Here is a 19981-nt window from a genome sequence, read left to right on the forward strand (position 1 = left end):
GGTAACAGCAGGAAAAATTAACAGCTTTAAAACAGGGTTAGATACATTCCTGGAACAAAATAACATTAATGCTTATGAAGAAATATAAAATCCCATCCCTTCCCCAATATCGCGCCACACCCCTACCCTTCAATTCCCTGGTTGAACTGGATGGACGTGTGTCTTTTTTCAACCGTACTAACTATGTAACTATGTTTGTCTCTGGCAGTGTGAAGCACGTTATTTTAGCATTGTGAATAAAGGGAGAAAAATTTTGGCTAAAAAATAACGGGTCCATCGGGACCACATCATAGCAAATGGGGTCCATCGGGACGCATTGGCACCCGTTGGGACCAGTTTACGGACGGAAAAAAAAAACCTGATGGACCCGTTAGTAACTGGGCACGACGGCAGAGTGAAAGGAGCTTTAGTCCTCCTTCCCCACCCACTCATAGAGAAAGCTTGTTAGTCCTGCTTCCCTTCCCACTCATACAGAAAGCCTGTGAGTCCTGCTTTTCCCACCCACTCATAGAAAAAGCCTGTTAGTCCTCCTTCCCCACCCCCCTCATAGAGAAAGCCTGTGAATCCTGCTTCCCCACCCACTCATAGAGAAAGCCTGTGGTTCCTGCTTCCCACCCACTCATAGAGAAAGCCTGTGGTTCCTGCTTCCCCACCCCCTCATAAAGGATGCCTATGAGTCCTGTTTCCCCACCCCCTCATAAAGAAAGCCTGTGAGTCCTGCTTCCCCCACCCACTCATAAGGAAAGCCTGTAAGTCCTGCTTCCCCCACCCACCAATAGAGAAAAGCTGTAAGTCCTGCTTCCCAGTCTCCTCACCAGGATGTGATTAAAGAGATTGGAAGAAACATTCTATTCTGAATCAAAATGCTAGTATAAGATTTGTATATGTGTTCAATAAAAAAGTGTTTCTTTTCACAAACTTTAGCTTTTGAACCCTCATCTCACTCAACTGAAGACCAGTTTATTAATATTACATTTAGTTTATTTCTACAGTTTGGACACTATTCTTACACTGCATCAATGTTATAAAAAATATACACATTTTATACAGGAATGTTCTAAAACATCAAGAAAAATACAAAGAAAAATGCAAATGGCGATAAAGAACAAACTAACATAACAGCCATACGAACGGTAATATTAATAATGAAATCTTCAAAGTAGTTAAGGTTGGCCACAAATGTATCTACCATTGTAAAATAAAAACATTAAAAAATTAAAAAATATGAAAATTGTTGCCCCAAGTAATGATTAATTGTTTTTTAGTAGCCATGCTGGTCTGTTATGGCCTAACATGCTAAAATATGACCACCACCAAGGCTTTTCTCCATCTTGGGACTCTTGACCTCCCTCGCCTGGTTCCCTTTGTCCCTGTCGAGCATGAGGATCATAAGAGTCGAGTGGGTCCAATCGATCATAGATATCTTCTGGAATAAGTTTATTGTATTTGCGAGGTTTTACCTCAACGCGGGTCAAAACAAAGTCAACGCGTCCAGGTCTAGTCAGTCTAGCTGGAAGAGTGATCTTCTTGGAGACCTTAGAGTAGCCGAAGGCTTCTGCGGAGACCACATAGATACCTGGAATCAAGAGTCGCCAGTAATCTCCATTTTCAGCTTTAAAACAAACAAAGAGAAAAAAAATCTGTTGGCTGAGAGGATATAATCAATACTTATTATTATAAATAAATGATGAAACAGCATCTAGGAAAGCTCTCCCAGAGGAGGTCAGATAACAGTTGTAGGACAGAAAATTTACAGCTCATACAAAATGCTTGTATGAAGATAAATTAGGATTATTTACAAAAACAACAGGGCTCAGCAAACAAAGAGATTTTAGCTAATGCCAGATAAATGGAATAGTGGTCTAATTTTCATTGTGAAATGTACACTACAGAATTGACCATCGCCAAAATCCATCAGCGCTAGACCTACGAGGAACTACACTTTCACTACTGACGGCAGTGCCTTGCACACGGAGTCCTGCCAAAAATTGGACATGACCTTTCTATCGGTGGATCTGGAATCCTGAATTCCGCAGTGTGACTGGGTCAATGGAAAACCCATTCACACCAAAGTTAGATGAATGTGGTGGAATCTCCAAGCAGAATTCCTTGTGAGTGCAATCCCAGAAAAGGAGCTCCAAAGACTCCAGCTCTCAGCATCCATTAGTAGTGACTACTCCACTGATTCTTGCATTTGTCAAATGTTTTATTTTTTACTTCTTGTCCCCCAATCCTTAGAAGTTTGTGCCATTAGATTTGGTATGCTAAAAAAGGCCTTTGATTGTGAAGGGGCCAGTTATCCCCCCCCCTCCCCCCATGCAACCCTGAGCAACTTGATGCTGTCCACTCGGCACAAGCAGTGTCAGTTAACACTCATGACTGTGTATAGACTGTTAATGCTACAAAACATAAAAATACGTAATTTCACATTTCCATATTATCATCTATTATGTAAATGTACCTCATGGGCTGGCTTGTTAATATGTAAATGAGACCAAAGTGCTCAGGGGAAGTTACCCACAGCAAAATACCAGAGCTAACAAGCCTATCTCCTCTTATTAATCAGGGAATGTGGGCATAACTCTTGGCTGTTGCCAAGCTGGGAAAATCCCCCTGGAAACTTGAGCCTCATTTACATATTAACAGACTACTGACATTTACACTCACTTTTTCTAATGCGTAAATCATAATAATAATAATGAATAAAATATTATCATGTCCAAAATGGTCCCATTAGGAAACAAACTTATTGTTTTTTTCTGTATGCAATTAAACTTTTTTTTTTGTGACTCGGATAATTGGAAAATATTCTCAAGCATTTTACAATGAATTTCGCAAGTAAAAGGCAATGGAATGAATAGCCTTGGGTTTATAAAACCAACATTACTCATAATAACAATTATGCAATGTTACAAACTCAGTTCTCTGTATCCAACATAGTTTAACTAATAAGAATCCACAATATGACTCATGTGACGAAAAAAGCATGTGACTCTAGAATTCAAGAGACCATCTCTGGGACCAATAGTACTAGTAAAAATCTTGTCTAGTCCTGTCCTGTGATATTTCTGATATTAGGATACAAATGGTGAAAAGAATAATATAAGTGATTTAATCACATTAGCGGACATGTTATTATACCTGTGGTTATATCGTGGCGAACGCCTTTTACTGAAATGCGAGCATTCTTAATTGGATTCCCATGTTCGTCCTTGACTACTCCTTTAATACCACGATGCACCTAATAATAATAAAGTAAACAATGTCAGGATAAAGCACAAAACATAATGTTAAAGGGGTACTTTGGCGCTAAGACATCTTATACCCTATCCAAAGGATAGGGGATAAGATGCCTGATCGCATGCCTCTGGGGACCCCCGTTACCATCAGGCCCCCGGAGCATGTTCGCTCCGGGTCTGATGACTGCCGATCATGGGGCCGGAGTATTGTGATGTCCAGCTCCGCCCCGTGTGATGTCATGCAACGCCCCCTCAATGCAAGCCTATGGGATGGGGCGAGACAGCCGCGGGAACCCCCGCTATCAGGCATCTTATCCCCTATCCTTTGGATAGGAGATAAGATGTGTTAGTACCGGAGTACCCCTTTAACAGATTAAGTGAAGAATTAAAAACATTTACCACAGCTTAAATGTCATTATTTAATTCATTATGTAACAAAGATTATAAGGGATGAATCTATTCCTGGAGTAAATATTTACAGATATTGTATTATGTTATTATGATTCTACTGTATATATATATATATATATATATATATATATATATATATATATATATACAATAAATTATAACTATACAAATAGTAAATTAAAATATAAATAAATATATCATTTGTAGAGATGAGCGAATTTTTGAAAAATTAAATCTGGTGGATGGCCGAATTTCTCGAAAATTTTTTGGTTCGGTCACTATTAAAAATGGATAAATAGAAAATGACGGTGCTCAAAGTTAAAATGGATACTGGGTCTTAATAATATAGAAATGAATGTATTGTTTAAAAATTTAATTTATTAAAAAATCGCAATAAGCATAGCTGTTAAAAATAAATAGCGATGCTATATAAGTATATATAGCTGTTTGGAAAAGCCACAGGGCCCTTGTGGCTTACTTCAAGCCATATGGTGATGTAAAGCAAGTTATACAATAAAGCATATAAAATAAAATATATTGAGGACTGCTGCTGAATTAAAATGCAATCATGATATCACTATAAAGTATTTTGTAGTATTCTGCGCAGATAAAAAAAAATTATATTTTTTTGGGAAAATTCAATCCGGTGGATGGCCAAATTTCTTGAAAAATTTGGGTTCAGTCACTATTAAAAATGGCTATTTCTGGGCTACAGAGAGCCTCAATAGGGGTGTAGAACACTTTGCCTTGTCGTAACGATCAGAGGGTGTGTGCTGTGTTAGTGAAATAATACCGTTATTCAGTATGACATGCAGATTGTTTTGGAAATCATTTTATTTAAAATGTTACAAGTCACTTTGCATCAATTATAAAACAAATGTGTCTTTAACTCCTTAAAGGACATCTGCAGCGTTACAAACACTTATCCCCTATCCTCAAGATAGGGAATAAGTGTTTGATCGCGGGGGGTGCGATCTCCTGTACGGGGCCGCGGCTCCCCCGTGCAGGGGGCATGCCAGCCGCAGCATGACATTGCGGCCAGCACGCCTCCTTCGTACATCTCTATGGGAGAGGTGAGGAGACGGGGCGTCACCGTCGACCTCTAGGTCGACGCTACGCGCCTTAGCGCTCACCATGAGCGCTTATGGCGGCGCCCTGTGAGGGAGATGGGGGGGGTCCCAGCGGTCAGTCCCCCGCGATCAAACACTTATCCCCTATCCTGTGGATAGGGGATAAGTGTAATGCCGCTGCAGTTGTCCTTTAGGGCCCATTTTGGCCTAAGGACTTTTTCCTCCTCGCCTTCTAAAAATCATAACGAGAATGAGGGCTTGTTTTTTGCTCGACCAGTTGTCCATTGTAATCATATCACTCATTTTACCATAAAATGTATGGCACAACCAAAAAAATACTATTTGTGTGGGGAAATTGAAAAGAAAACCGCAATTTTGCTAATTTTTTAGGAGACCATATAGTGGCTGAATGACACAGCGTGGAGGTGTCGACAGCATGAGGAGACCATATAGTGGCTGAATGACACAGCCTGGAGGTGGCGGAAGCATGAGGAGACCATATAGTGGCTGAATCGCACAGCGTGGAGGTGGCGGAAGCATAAGGAGAACATATAGGGGCTGAATAACACAGCCTGGAGTTAGCGGAAGCATGAGGAGACCCTATAGTGGCTGAATGACAAAGTGTGGAGGTGGCGGCAGCATGAGGAGACCATATAGTGACTGAATGACACAGCCTGAAGGTGGCGGAAGCATGAGGAGACCATATAGTGGCTGAATCACACAGCTTGGAGGTGGTATGAGCATGAGGAGAATATATGGTGAGACAGCCTGGAGGTGGCATCAGCATAAGCATGAGGTGAACATATGATGGCAGAATGAGACAGCCTGGAGGTGGCATCAGCATGAGGAGAATATATGGTGGCAGAATGAGACAGCCTGGAGGTGGCATCAGCACGAGGAGAACATATGGTGGCATCAGCATGAGGAGAACATCAGCATGAGGAGGTGGCATCAGCATAAGGAGAACATATGGTGGCGGAATGAGACAGCCTGGAGGTGGCATCAGCATAAGCATGAGGAGAACATATGGTGGCAGAATGAGGCAGCCTGGAGGTGGCATCAGCATGAGGAGAACATATGGTGGCAGATTGAGACAGCCTAGAGGTGGCATCAGCAGCATCAGGAGTCCTGAAAGTGACCCGGTGACAGAGTGGGGTGGTGGGTGGCAATACCAGTACCCAGTGATGAAGGTGGGTGAAAGAAGGAGAACTTGGCATCAGATGTGTGGCATCAGGCGGGTGGTAGGATCAGAATAGCAGCTGAGGCAGGTAGGCAGAAGAAAATGGTCTCTTTTGTTAAAGTGTTGGTGTGCACAAGTATTGAGGATATGCATTACGTGAAACTTAACTTTTAACCCCTTAAGGACCCGGGGTTTTTCCGTTTTTGCATTTTCGTTTTTTACTCCTTGCCTTTAAAAAATCATAACTCTTTCAGTTTTGCACCTAAAAATCAATATGACGGCTTATTTTTTGTGCTGCCAATTCTACTTTGAAATGACGTCAGTCATTTTACCCAAAAATCTACGGCGAAACGAAATAAATCATTATGAGACAAAATAGAGAAAAAAAAACGCCATTTTGTAATTTTTGGGGGCTTCCGTTTCTACACAGTACATTTTTTGGTAAAAATTACACCTTCTCTTTATTCTGTAGGTGATACCCTAAAATGATACCCTACTTATATAGGTTTGATTTTGTCGTACTTCTGGAAAAAAATCTTAACTACATGCAGGAAAATGTATACGTTTAAAATTGTCATCTTCTGACTGCTATGGGGCCGTATGAGGGCTCATTTTTTTGCGCCGTGATCTGAAATTTTTAGGGGTACCATTTTTGATTTGATAGGACTTATTAATATAAATTTTTTTCATGATATAAAAAGTGACCAAAAATACACAATTTTGGACTTTGGAAATTTTTTTGCGCGTACGCCATTGATCGTGCGGTTTAATTAACTATATATTTTTATAATTCAAACATTTCCACATGCAGCGATACCACATATGTTTGTTTTTTTTTACACTGTTTTTTTTTTTATGGGAAAAGGGGGGGTGATTCAAACTTTTATTAGGGAAGGGGTTAAATGATCTTTATTCACTTTTTTTTTTTTTTGCAATATTATAGCTCCCATAGGGGTTTATAACACTGCACACACTTATCTTTTACATTGATCAATGGTTTTTCATAGGAAACTATTGATCAATGATTCTGCCACTTGACTGCTCATGCCTGGATCTCAGGCACTGAGCAGTCATTCGGCGATCGGACACCAGGAGGCAAGGTAAGGGACCCTCCTGCTGGATGCCGCGATTTTGCCGCGGACATCCCGAACAGCCCCCTGAGCTAACCAGCAATGATTTACTTTCACTTTAGATGGGGGGTTAATAGCGCGCGGCACCGGGCCTGACCCACTATGACGTGGCCCCACGTTATAGAACGGGAGCGGACTCATGACATACTGGTACGTCATGGGTCGTTAAGGGGTTAATATTATTCTTAGGATAAAATGTATTAACCCCCCAAAAAATTTTTATCTAACAAAGGGAAAGGTGTGCAATAAACACCGTGTGCCACCTACACCACTTAGTAGGTGTACGTACAGTTTACACTTATGAAAGGAAGACTATACGCTCCACTACAAACTGTATAAGGCTACAAAAACAAGTGTATAGCTTTGGCTGGCTTTTCACAGTAACTAGGCCCAAATTAGTTTAACAGCAGTATAAAGGACAGTAATATAAAGGACGCCACGTAGGTTTACTTACAGTTTACACTTATGAGAAGAGGACTATATGCTCCACTACGCTTAAAACTGTATTAGACTACATAAACAAGTGTTGTCCCTTAGGTGTACGCACAGTTTACTCAAAGTAGATAGATATAGAAGTCGATCAGGCACTGCTAGTTACAACGCTATCCCAATATAGGCTCCAGTTATACTAGTGCATACTGCATGTGGCTGTATTCGTGGGTGCAGACTTGAAGTACAAAGTAGAAGTGCAAATAGTAACGTAAGAGTAAATGAATGAAGTCGCACTCACCCAAATATTTCTTCAGTATCTCAGAGACTTTAATTTCTTAAACATAGCAGTGAAGTAAATGAAGACAAAGTTCCATAGCGGGGAGCGAGAGCCGGCAAGCTCTCAGACGCGGAGCACACCAATGAGAGCCATGGAGACGTAACATCAAAAGACGAAAAAAGTTATTGTGAAAAACTGCCAACATATAAAAAGTCAACTAAAAAAATACAAAAAGTATATAAAACCACAATAAGATAAAAGAGACTCACAGGAATGAAGACAAGTCGTTCCTTTCATTCAACCCCAGAGGGCTTGTAGCATTTAGCCTAATAATCCAGAGTGCTTCTATGCATAATAAATAGGCTTCTTTGCTTTCACCAATGGGAACATTTGTTACTCTCTCTAGTCCGGCATATTTCAAGCTCACACTTATACTGACATGGCATTAAGCCATATGGGCATGTTGGGTGCGAATATTCACATTTCAAATTGCAATAGGGGATAAGTTTGAGATCGCAGGGGGGTCCGACCGCTGGGGCCCCCTGCGATCTCTCTGTACGGTGGCCGACACGCCCCCTCAATACATCACTATGGCAGAGCCGGAGATTGCCGAAGGCAGCGCATCCGGCTCTGCCATAGAGTTGTATTGAGGGGGCGTGTCGGCCGCCGCTTCGTGCGGGGGTTGACACGCCCCCTTCCCGCGGGCTGTCGGGGCCCCGTACAGGAGATCGTGGGGGGCCCCAGCGGTCAGACCCCCGCGATCTGCAACTTATCCCCTATCCTTAGGATAGGGGATAAGTTGTTCACCACTGGATATCTCCTTTAAAGGAAAGGAACGACTTGTCTTCATTCCTGTGAGTCTCTTTTATCTTATTGTGGTTTTACATACTTTTGTATTTTTGTATTTGTCTTTTTATATGGTGGCAGTTTTTCACAATAACTTTTTTTGTCTTTTGATGTTATGTCTCCATGGCTACCTTATATCTAATATAAAAAGACACTTACCACCTGAGATAGGCGTGCACCTTGCCCGGAAGAAGTGTCCGCAGGTGACGTGAAACTAGTTGCTTCTCATTGGTCTGCCCCGCGCCTGAGAGCTTGCCGTCTCTCGCTCCCCGCTATGGAACTTTGTTTTCATCTACTTCACTGCTATGTTTAAAAAATGAAAGTCTCTGAGATGCTGAAGAAAGATTTGGGTGAGTGCGACTTCATTCATTTCCTCTTATGTTACTATCTGGACGTACAGTTTACACTTATGAGAGGAGGACTATGCGCTCCACTACCCTTAAAACTGTGTTATACTACAGAAACAAGTGTGTCTGTAAAGTAACTAGGCCCAAATTAGTTTAACAGGAAAAAAAACGTACACTACGTAGGTGTACGTACAGTTTACAGTTATGAGAGGTGGACAATACACTTTATTGTACACCCCACTGCAGCAGTACAGAGTCCCTGTGTAGTGCAGCCCAGTACAGTATTATTATGCACTAATAGCAGGTGACAATGGCTTTTAGTGCTCAGCCTAACTGGCCCCTATAAGCTTTAGAGTTGCTGTACACTACACTGCAGCAGTACAGAGTCGCTGTGTAGTACACCCAAGAGTTTACTTTCTCTCTCTCTCCCTTCCCTCTCAGTGCTTTTCTGCAGTGATTTGGGCTTGTAGTGAATCGCTGCTGTGAACCTTTTTTTTCTGTGCAACACACACACTGCTCTATGTGTCTCTGCAATAAAACGTTCTCTCTGACAAAAACGCTGGAATGGCTGGCCACAAGATGGCTGCCGATTATATAGGGCTGTAACATCACAGGGCTGGCTGGCTGCTGATAGGCTGCATGCTGTATGTGATTCAGGATCAGCCCATCTACCTACCTTCCAGCCTTCCCAGAGTTCCTTGCCCCAATTCCTCACATGTGGATCCACCATTTTAGATGCCCTGGAGCCTGGACTGCACTAAATGGAGTTTAATGAAGCAATTTGTTTCATCGAATCGCGGCAAAATTCGGATTCATTGCAAATCAAATTTTTCCTGAAATTCGTAACGAATTCAGATTTGTCAGATTCAATCCGCTCATCCCTAATCATTTCTATAATTCCAATTTTTTTTACATTTTCCTTGATATCACAAAAAGCTAAAAATATAATAATATAAAATGACAACAAAATAAAGCCTGATGTATTACAGAAAATAAATGCCTAAAAAATTATTTAAATACCCAAATCTAAAGAAATGTATAGCTTTCAAATCCACATGTGTTAAAGAAAATGAATGGGTTTAATAAAAACAAAAACTGAATGGGGTTAAAGGGGTATTCCCCCGATAGACATCTTATCCCCTATCCAAAGGATAGCTAATAGGATGTCTGATCGTGGGGGGCCTGCAGCTGGGACCCCCACAATCTCCGTGCAGCACCCGCATTCTGTGCAAGACTGCTGCTCCAGTCTCGGAAACCCCCGGGTTTCCGAGACTGGAGACGTGGCGTCACGTCACACCCCCTCCATTCATGTCTATGGGAGGATTCATGTCTATGGGTGGAATACTCCTTTAATAACTGTTTGATAACAGGACTGGTTTAGAAATGGTTAAAGGGGTATTCCAGACTTTCTGATTGATGGCCTATCCACAGAGCATAATTGTAAAAGGGATCTTGTCTCTGCTTGTAGTACGGACAGCATAAACCCCATGACAGAAATTCCCTTTAAGACAGGGACTCCACACAACTTGTGAGTGTCATTTGTTTTATTTTATTTTTTTAATGGCCAGAAAAAACACCACAAGAAAAAGGCCCTTCAAGTTGCCGTTTTTGTGGCATTTTTATTTTACACTTTTAGTAAAGGAAGTTTCTTTTGGGATTCATTCATGTGACTCATACTGAACCTTAAAGGGGTTATCCAGGAATAGAAAAACACAGCTAGTTTCTTTCAAAAACAGCTCCACTTCTGTCTCCAGGTTGGGTGTGGTTTTACAACTTGGTTCCATTCACATCAATGGTACTGAGCTTCAGAATCACACCTAACCTGGAGACAGACGGGGAGCTGTTTTTGAAAGCTATTAGCTGTGTTTTTCTATTCCTGGATATCCCATTTAAGGATTTCTATTGAAGAAAAAAAAAAACACCATAAAATGTGGGTGTTTCAATCTTCCCTAATACAGTGAATATGTCCTATTCACATAATGTACCCTATGATGTGAATATGTTTTTATTAATCTAACAAAGACAAAAAAAACAAAAACAAATGGAATTTCAGCTTAGTGGGCTCGTTCACACCACCAGTGGATGTAAGTTTTAGTGAAGAATTTTTTTTCTCTGTTCCACTCCAGTAAAATACACCCAACAGATGCTATTCAAGTCAATGGGATCCATCAGGATGCGATGGTGTCAGTTGAGCTCCGAACCGCTTGACAGCAGAAAGAACTTTGCCCAAGCTGTGTGGCTCCGTATTTCACCAGGGGCTAATTTTGACTGCAAGTTCTGCACTCCCTGTGGCTGCACACCAGCACCATGATCATAACCCTCACACTCTGCTTGAGAATAACCTCTTTAAAACGAGGACCTGAATTAATTTCATTGAGCCATTTAGTCTGCCAAATAAAGCACTAAATCCCGTCATCTGCTCAGTGTACCCGGGATTATTGACTTTCGAGCTGTGATCTCAGACACTTTATTTAAGTACTGCACTTTCCTAAACAAGCGTCTATAAAGATGTAAAATAATTACATGAAACCGTTTCATCCCGGCCCCGAGATAATCGATCCGGCAGGTATCTCACGTCCTGAGAAGTGGATCTGTTGCACATCCATGTGCAATATTCTAGATTGGCCTTGGCAAATTTTAGCAATAGAAAAAGTAATTGACTGAACGTTATCAGCAGATTCTTATCAGAGCCCTGTGTTTGCTCACGGCTGTGTATGGGACTAGACTTACACTGTGTCTCCACTGCTCAAATCTTTAATCTTGAAAGCTCTAATGTGTAATGTGTATGGATTTTATCCTGCCTTATTGGGTTCACCAAGACAAAGTTTCACTAGAGAGCTGTAAAATGGAATGGGCTTGGTGGTCTGAACTGTAGTACTTATGTTGTAATAAAGCTCACCACAAGGAGCATTAATGTTCTGCACAGAGAGCCTCCAGTGCTCCAGCGAGGCCGCCATCCGTATCAATATCTTCACTGTTAGTTAAAGTAATGTGAAGACATAAAAACTCCACTTAGTCAATAGAAAGCAACCATTGCTGCTTGTGATAGACACAAATAATGCAAAGATAAATGTTGTCATTGCCAAGGACATAGGTGCAATATTTGGGGTGCGGTGCTAGTTTGTGGAGCAGGAAGAAAAGTTTTACTTTTTGTGTCTTTAATGGGTGGGAAACATTAAGTGGAATAGGAAGGAAGATCTCAGCCTGCTACTATCATCTGTACCCTTCACAATCTCCAATGGCCCTCAAGGAGGGCTATTGAAACTTTTTATCATGTGACCCCCCCTCTTACAAATTACAGACAGTTGCTGTCATCTTGTTCTGTGTACAGCCTCCATTGACCCCAGTGATAGATTTTTTATGTTATTACCCCCAGACATAAAGAGTATGTGCTTTATGACTTAGGTAACAAGCCTGATAAAGGGACCTAAGAGGTACTGAAGGCTTGCAATCTACATCTTCTCAGTTAAAGGGGTACTCCATCCCTAGTCATCTTATCCCCTATCCAAAGGATAGGGAATAAGATGTCTGATTGTGGGGTCCTGCAGATGGGACCCCCGCAATCTCTGTGCAGCACCTAGCGTTCGTTTAGAATGTCCCGCCCCCTCCCATAGACTTGCATTGAGGGGGTGTTGTGTGATGTCACGAGGGGTGTGGTCATGACGTCATCACCCCTTCCACCGGCTCTAAGCGTTCGGAACAAAATGTTCTGAAAGATGGGGCAGCGGAGTACTCCTTAAACCAATCAAGGTATCATTGCTTCTGCAATTATGTCCTATATTTCTAAGGCTAACACAGTACCAACTCTCATATGACTTACACTTTTAAGAGGTTAGAAGAAGAGTAGTTCAACATCTCCCACCTGGGTCTCATAAGACCACATTTGGATTACAGAGGCTTTTGGTCTCTTCGGTTTTGATGATTATATGTAGGTAAGTGCATATAGGCATAGGCAAAGATGTATGAACTGTATGAACTATGCACACCTTTTTTTTAGAAGGTTATGGTAGGTGTTCATTGTGGTGCAGTGCGGAGGCCATTGTTGCTGTGGTGCTTTGTCATTGGGGTGGCGTGGCACAGAGTCTGGGGCTTGGGCTTGGACTTGGCAGTGGGTCTGCATGGCCACTAGATCAGGCCCCCTGTAAGCTTAGCCCCATTGCCCCCTGTAGGCAATGGTGGTCACCACACAGCTTTTCCAGTTTTAGTTCAGGGACCCACTCTTATCAGGTGGATGTTGATAAACTATAAAAATAGATTTTTATTCTGTTATACAAAGTTGCATGAAGGTGTTCATGAGTAAGCATGTCCAGAAACCCTCATAAGCGAAGAAGCACTGGCAGCAAAGAAGCACTGTGGTCAGACTGAAGAAAACTACACAACTTCCTCTGGAGCATACAGCAGCTGATAAGTACTGAAAGAATTAAGATATTTTTAAGTAGAAGTCCTTTACAATTCTGTATAACTTTCAGGCACCAGTTGATTTGAAAACATTTGTTTTCCACCGGTGTACCCCTTTAACACTTGCTGACAGCTTTTACAAGTGATCAAGAGGAAACCATTATCATTTTATAAGGAGATTCTTCTAATAAAAATGAGTCAAGTAGTTATATTGATCTCTTTACATGATGCCCGATAACTATAGTATAATACAATTTTTTACCAGCTAAACAATACATGTTCTATAAAAGTTTCCTTTAAGTGATTTCCCACACATCATATGCACATATAGATTTTTGTTGAATAAAATCCATATACTGGGACGCTGTATAAGTTATTCAGTTATTCGCCGTTTTTTTCCTTGGCTATAGCAGGAACTTTACTTCTACATGTCAGAGCTATCAATTTACATATGCCTGCAGGTAAAAGCTTTAAATTCTGAGCTGTCCATCTTGCTTCCTCAGTACATCCATTCTCTTTTCCTCTATAAAGGAAATCATTAAGCCTTCCTTTCAGCGCAGTAAGCTTATATTCTCTGTGCTTAACCTGACTCTGGACCATTTATGTAACCAAACTACTCACGTGAGAGGAAATGCAAATCGACCGACTCGAACTAACATCTGACTCGTGACCAGCCGTGATCTATTCGCCATGTGTTGTGCAGATTTTTCAAAAACGCTTCCCCTGGAGTAACAACTCTAGTTACAATGATATAAAACATCACTTAACCTTTAACACCCTAACAAGAGATTTATAATAGATATAACATCCCCCAGTAGCAGTTCATAATTACGGAATTAAATATGGCCGGTGGATCTGGGACAATGGTCGGCCATAATCATAAAACCTCAAACCATGTCTAGACTTCTTGGAAGCAGTAAGTAGGATGAAAAACCAAACAAGTAACCCGATCCAAGGACATCTCTGCTTACAATTAGACTTCACTGAGGTGTTTGCCTTACTTTTACCTTATTCTAATAACTTCCTAAATAACAATAAATAAATATAATTTGAACTAAATTACAACACCAGATCACTTTAAGGAACAAAGCATACCGGACTCTGGACTTGAACCACTGTCTCGGATTATAGAAGGAAAGTAAACGTAACCACTACCCAAAAAAAAATTTGTGGATGCAAATTTTTCAGGAAATTGTTAGCCTGTCTGTTACTCTTTTATTAGGCATTTTACTAACCACATGGATCCCGACGCGTTACATGACTAGAATAATAAAGAAGGAGAAGGCCTAGGTTTGGTTTGTGGGATGTGAGTAGAAAGCTAAAACCAACAAAACATAAATAATATCAAAAGTGTTTAGATAACCATAACAGTTGCTCAAAAAATATAAACAGAAAATAGTTAAATACAATTGCCATTAAAAAAACAAATCTTCATTATTAATGCCAACATTTAAAGAGAAAAACATAATACAAAAAACAAAATGCAAACAATGTTGTGTAGGTTGTTGTAGTGGGCCCCTGTGGCGGATGGAGGTCACTGTATGGCATCCATTGGAGGCAGCAGTTAAATAATTACTTTGTGAGTTTTTCTCTGGATTAATGTGTTTAGCAGAAACCCTTTAAAGCGCTTCGATTTTCTGATATATATAAACAAATCTAAAAGTTACTGGAAATGTAAAAATGTAATACAATAAAAAATTTAACAAAATAAACTTGTTCAGTTTTACACTTCTTTTCCAAAGATGAATGTAATGTAGTATTTGCAGAACAGGGACATTTTCTTTCTTTTTGGTCTCTATAGTAGGAACAGTGTTCAGTGGAGTAACTTTAGTGCTCACAATTTGTGACCAGGAGGGCCCCGTAGTAACACTTGTGTGGGTTCCTGGTGCACTGTACTCTCAGCCAGGAAAAAATCTGGAGCATGGAGAGGTAAATAACCGCTAAACCCAAGACATGTGACATTAACCTTTTACTAGACTATAGGGTTTTCTAAAATTTACTCCTGCATTGTTCTAGACTGTGAGGTAACTAACTTGCTCACTATACTAGTCACTATACTAGTCACAAGACGTCCCCTACCACCACCACCACCACTACCACTGCCTGCCCTATATGACCAGGTGATACTGATATTAATCCATTCACTTCTCTAGACCACCAGAGATACTGACATGAATACATTTACATCTCTAGACCACCAATGATACTGACAATAATTAATTCACTGCTGTGGACACAATAACATTACTCCATTCACTTCTGTAGACAACCAGGGAAACTGACAATACATTCACTGCTCTAGACCACAAGGGATACTGACATTAACCATTCCCTGCTCTAGACCATCAGGGATACTGACAATAATCCATTCATTGCTATAGACCACCAGGGATACTGACATTTATTCATTCATTGCTCTAGGCCACCAGGGATATAGACATCAATCCATTTACTGTCAGCCCTAACTCACCAGGCATACTGACATTAATCTATTTGTGGTGGCGGGGTGTGTGGTGCAGGGCAGATGTTGTTACTCTAGGGGCAGATGGCATTAACCCCTTGTATTAATGATGCCAGGGCGTGGTTCAGCCTATAACCACCTGAAAGTATACTGCCGGATTCTGGGCTAGACATGGGGGCAAGAAAGACTTTGACGCCAAGTTACAGACAATGGTAGCTTTATTGAGGGTAGACAGTTGGTAAGGTCTATACAGTTCAACCAGGGCCCAAGGAGGTGACCAGTGATGCAGAGACCTTAAGGGCTTGCTGGGACTTGTAGTAGGACTGGACAATTGAATGAAGACCACGTTGACTTGACAGATGACAGGGACTGACTTGACTTGACTCATAAAGCTGTGACTTCAGCTTACTTGAATTGATGTTGGCTGCAGGACTTGACTTTGAGGTCTCCCACACTCTGGACACACACACCAGGCATGACTGCACTGGACCTCAGCTTAGCAGAAGAGCATAGCTTAAAAAGAGAAGCCAGCTCCACCCAGGGCTTATATGGGGGCAGACTAGCAGGGAACCCTTGGGTCACTCTTGGGATCACCTGGTCACTGGTGCCTCCTGGGTAACAATCACGTGACATATCACATGGTATAACTCTTAAAGCAACATTATATTTTATAACACTTTACATGGTAAAACATATTTACAATGGGGAAACAAGTGGGGACACTGAAGGAGGCTGCCTGACAGGACAGCAGGAGCACAGGGTAACACCTCCCATACTGGGCTACCACAAACTCCCCCTCTTAATTAAAGTCGTCCTCGATGCCCAGTCCTGGAAGGCGGAGGACTGAAGTGGCCACTGAGGCCTAGTGACAGTTCCTGGGGCATTTATGCACAATGTCCTTCTCAGGTCTGGATTACGAAACAAGATAAGGATGAGTCCATGTGGCATGGTAAATGTTTTTACATGCTCTTTAAACATATGGGGTTAATTTGACTTTGTAATTGCTTTCTAAAGACACTCAAGACAACAATATACATATCAATATACATAGATTCACGGATTAGGCAGCCAGAGGCTATCTACCCAATGCCTTGGCTGCTGGGGCCCCTCGGTTCTTAAAGCTTCTACCCAGAACTCAATATACGTTGTCACACTATACAACAGTGTAACCTTTACATTTAGCAATTCTGTCCCTCTACGTGCATTATCTAGATATCAGGTGAACCCTCTGGCCAGTAGTACCCTGTACATGTGGAAAGTAGAGAAAACATTAGACACATAACTGTATATATTTAGAACTTGTGGACTGGGATGACAAATAATGTCACAGTCCTACCTTAACAATTTGCATATGTGTGGACTACTTTTACATATGTGGACTAATGTGGTACATAATTTTACATTAATCTTTGTACCTGGCGGGAATTTGTCATGGCGGTGAGGTAGTGGCTACGCTTCTCCCGACTGGGTCAGGATATCTCCCATATAGATCGCCATGAATAAACAACACTATACCCTTAGACATCCCTGTACAAACATGTTATACACATACAGCACACCATAACCATTATAGTACACCAATATAAGTATTTACTTGTGCAAAGGTAATGAGCAAAAATATATTACTCTAACGGTATTTAAAATTTTTCATTGTACTGCTCTACAGTCCTGGTACATTTTACAGTTCTTAGTAAATAATCACAGCAAGGAGCCAGGCACATACACTTACACAATTGGTTACAAATAAACTTCTTGACAAGTTCATCAGGCACTTTTCTTAAACTTTGCATAACCTGTGGAGAACAAAAATACTTCACAAAGAAAGTTAATGATATATTTCAGAATTATCACGGGTAGACTTCCCTAACTTGGAAGTTGCCCTCCCAGCCTCGCCGGTCGGACTGCTTCTGAGGCTGGGACATGTAACAAGGTCCACGGGACTGGGCCCCCTCTAATGGACTAATTTGTGTGTTCCAGTTCACCCAGGAGAACGTGGTTTCTGTAATGGTGGGGCTGATGGTGACCACCATTTGCACTAAAGCGGCTTGCGCCACTGGGGGAACAGCAGTTGGTGCCTGTTGGACTGCCCAAACCTCCTCTGTGGGAGTAGGCCAAAGCACTTCAGTTGTTGGCTGCTGGTTAGGCCAAACCTCCTCGACCACAGGAGTAAGCCTGGGCACATTCACAGATGACTTTGGTAGATGCTTTGGTGCCATGACATGCACTTCAGGCAAATATTTATCTTCTTCTGGACAGATGCCGTTGACTTTAGGGGACAGCAGACACTGTAGCAGATATTGCATAACTTGCGGCTCATTGCCAAACAACCACTTAAGTAATGGTGGTCACCGGGGACGTGTGACAGACTTCTGGGCCTGGGGGGTTTGCTCTGGGTTGGGGTTAGAAGGAGTGATAGAGAAAGCGGCCTCAGCCGGGGTACTCACTTTTGACTCCTCGGTGTGAATTTTGGCCCAGGACCCCCAGGGGAGGGACAGTCTTATCGGTGATGACGCACAAGAAGATGCTGGAGTTCCCTCTGCCGGGGATGCTGGCCAGTCTCCATCGTCCTCGGGCAACGGGACTTGATAGCAGGCCTCTTTAGCTCTGAGGGAAATGCACTGTAAATGATCTGCCAGCTCCTGAAACATTTGCATCATGGCCGCAACAACTTTCCGGGCTTCCGGTGCCATCTTGGGACTCTCTGCATTCGTGCTTGCCTGTTCCGCCATGTTGTTCCTCTTACTGACTTCCGGCAAATTGGCAGTGCTGACTTCGGCTTCCCAGGGAACAAGGGGCAGATTTACCCAGTTTCACTTCGGCATTGATACAACAACATGGTTTCCACACCTAGGGGCGGGACGCTGACCAGCACAGGACATTTTTGCGCCTATCTCTGGAACATCTTTAACCCTTGCAGGTACAGGCAATTCTTGGCACCGTAACATTTTTTTTGATCTGATCTTGCCCATGGTTTTCACGACTTCTATACTGTTCCAAATAGAAGGCAACAAACTTTTCTTCACCTCCCCCACTATTTCACAAGCGCCTTGGGTGAAATACATTTCATAGACCAAGTCCCATACACTTTTTGGCACAGACTTAAATCGCATCGTCATGTGTTTTTTGCAGACAATATTGGACACAGTTCAGACTAGGGGGAGGACTTGTGGCATAAGGCGCACACTCGTATCCTGTTTGTGACACCAAAAGTTTTGGTGGCTGGGTGTGTGGTGCAGGGCAGATGTTGTTATCCTAGGGGCAGATGGCATTTTCGTGATGCCAGGGCGTGGTTTAGTCGCCCGAATGTATACCGCTGGATCCTAGGCTAGGCACGGGGGCAATAAAGACTTCGACGCTAAGTTATGGACAACGGTAGCTTTACTAAGGATAGACAGTTGGTAAAGTCTATATAGTTCAGCCAGGACCCAAGGAGGTGACCAGTGATGATGAGACTTTAAGGGCTTGCTGGGACTTGTAGTAGGACTGGACAATTGAATGAAGAGCAGACTGACTTGACAGATGACAGGGACTGACTTGACTTGACTCATAAAGCTGTGACTTTAGCTTACTTGACTTGATGGTGGCTGCAGGACTGGACTTTGAGGTCTCCAACACTATGGACACACGCACTAGGCACGACTGCACTGGACCTCAGCTTAGCAGAAGAGCATAGCTCAAAGAGAAAGAAGCTCCACCCAGGGCTTATATGGGGAGACTAGTAGGGAGCCCATAGGTCACTCTTGGGATCACCTGGTCACTGGTACCTCCTGGGTAACAATCACATGACATATCACATGGTATAACTCTTAAAGCAACATTACATTTTATAACAATTTACATGGTAAAACATATTTACAATGGGGAAACAAGTGCATTGGGGCCTTGGGGACACTGAAGGAGGCTGCCTGACAGGACAGCAGGAGCACGGGGTAACACCAACCGTACTGGGCCACCACTTATTAACTGTCATAGACCACCATGAATACTCACATTAATCGATCCACTGTCTGCCCTAGACCACGTGGGATACTGACATTAATCAATTCACTGCTTTAGACAACTGATGATCCCTAAATTAGCCTCCCAATGTACTAGACCTCCAAATGTACTAAGAATACCTCTTGCACCTCCTTAGACCATCATCCATTTTTAAATGAACCCCCTCTAGGTATATTTATATTAACCCCCCT

General features: G+C 42.1%; 1 protein-coding gene across 1 annotated transcript in view; it reads right to left on the bottom strand.

Moving 5' to 3' along the window:
* Positions 1-945: 945 nt before the first annotated feature.
* CPZ (carboxypeptidase Z) overlaps positions 946-19981 on the bottom strand; it is a 90861-nt gene continuing 71825 nt past the window's right edge. The window contains exons 10-11 of the mRNA XM_056551582.1: positions 3142-3241; positions 946-1612 (exon numbers count right to left, since the gene is read on the bottom strand). Of these exons, the coding sequence (XP_056407557.1) occupies positions 1251-1612; positions 3142-3241 (462 nt within the window). The 3' untranslated portion in view covers positions 946-1250. The remainder of the gene's footprint in view (positions 1613-3141; positions 3242-19981) is intronic.

This window comes from Hyla sarda, chromosome 1 (assembly GCF_029499605.1).
Source record: "Hyla sarda isolate aHylSar1 chromosome 1, aHylSar1.hap1, whole genome shotgun sequence".
Taxonomy (NCBI): domain Eukaryota; kingdom Metazoa; phylum Chordata; class Amphibia; order Anura; family Hylidae; genus Hyla; species Hyla sarda.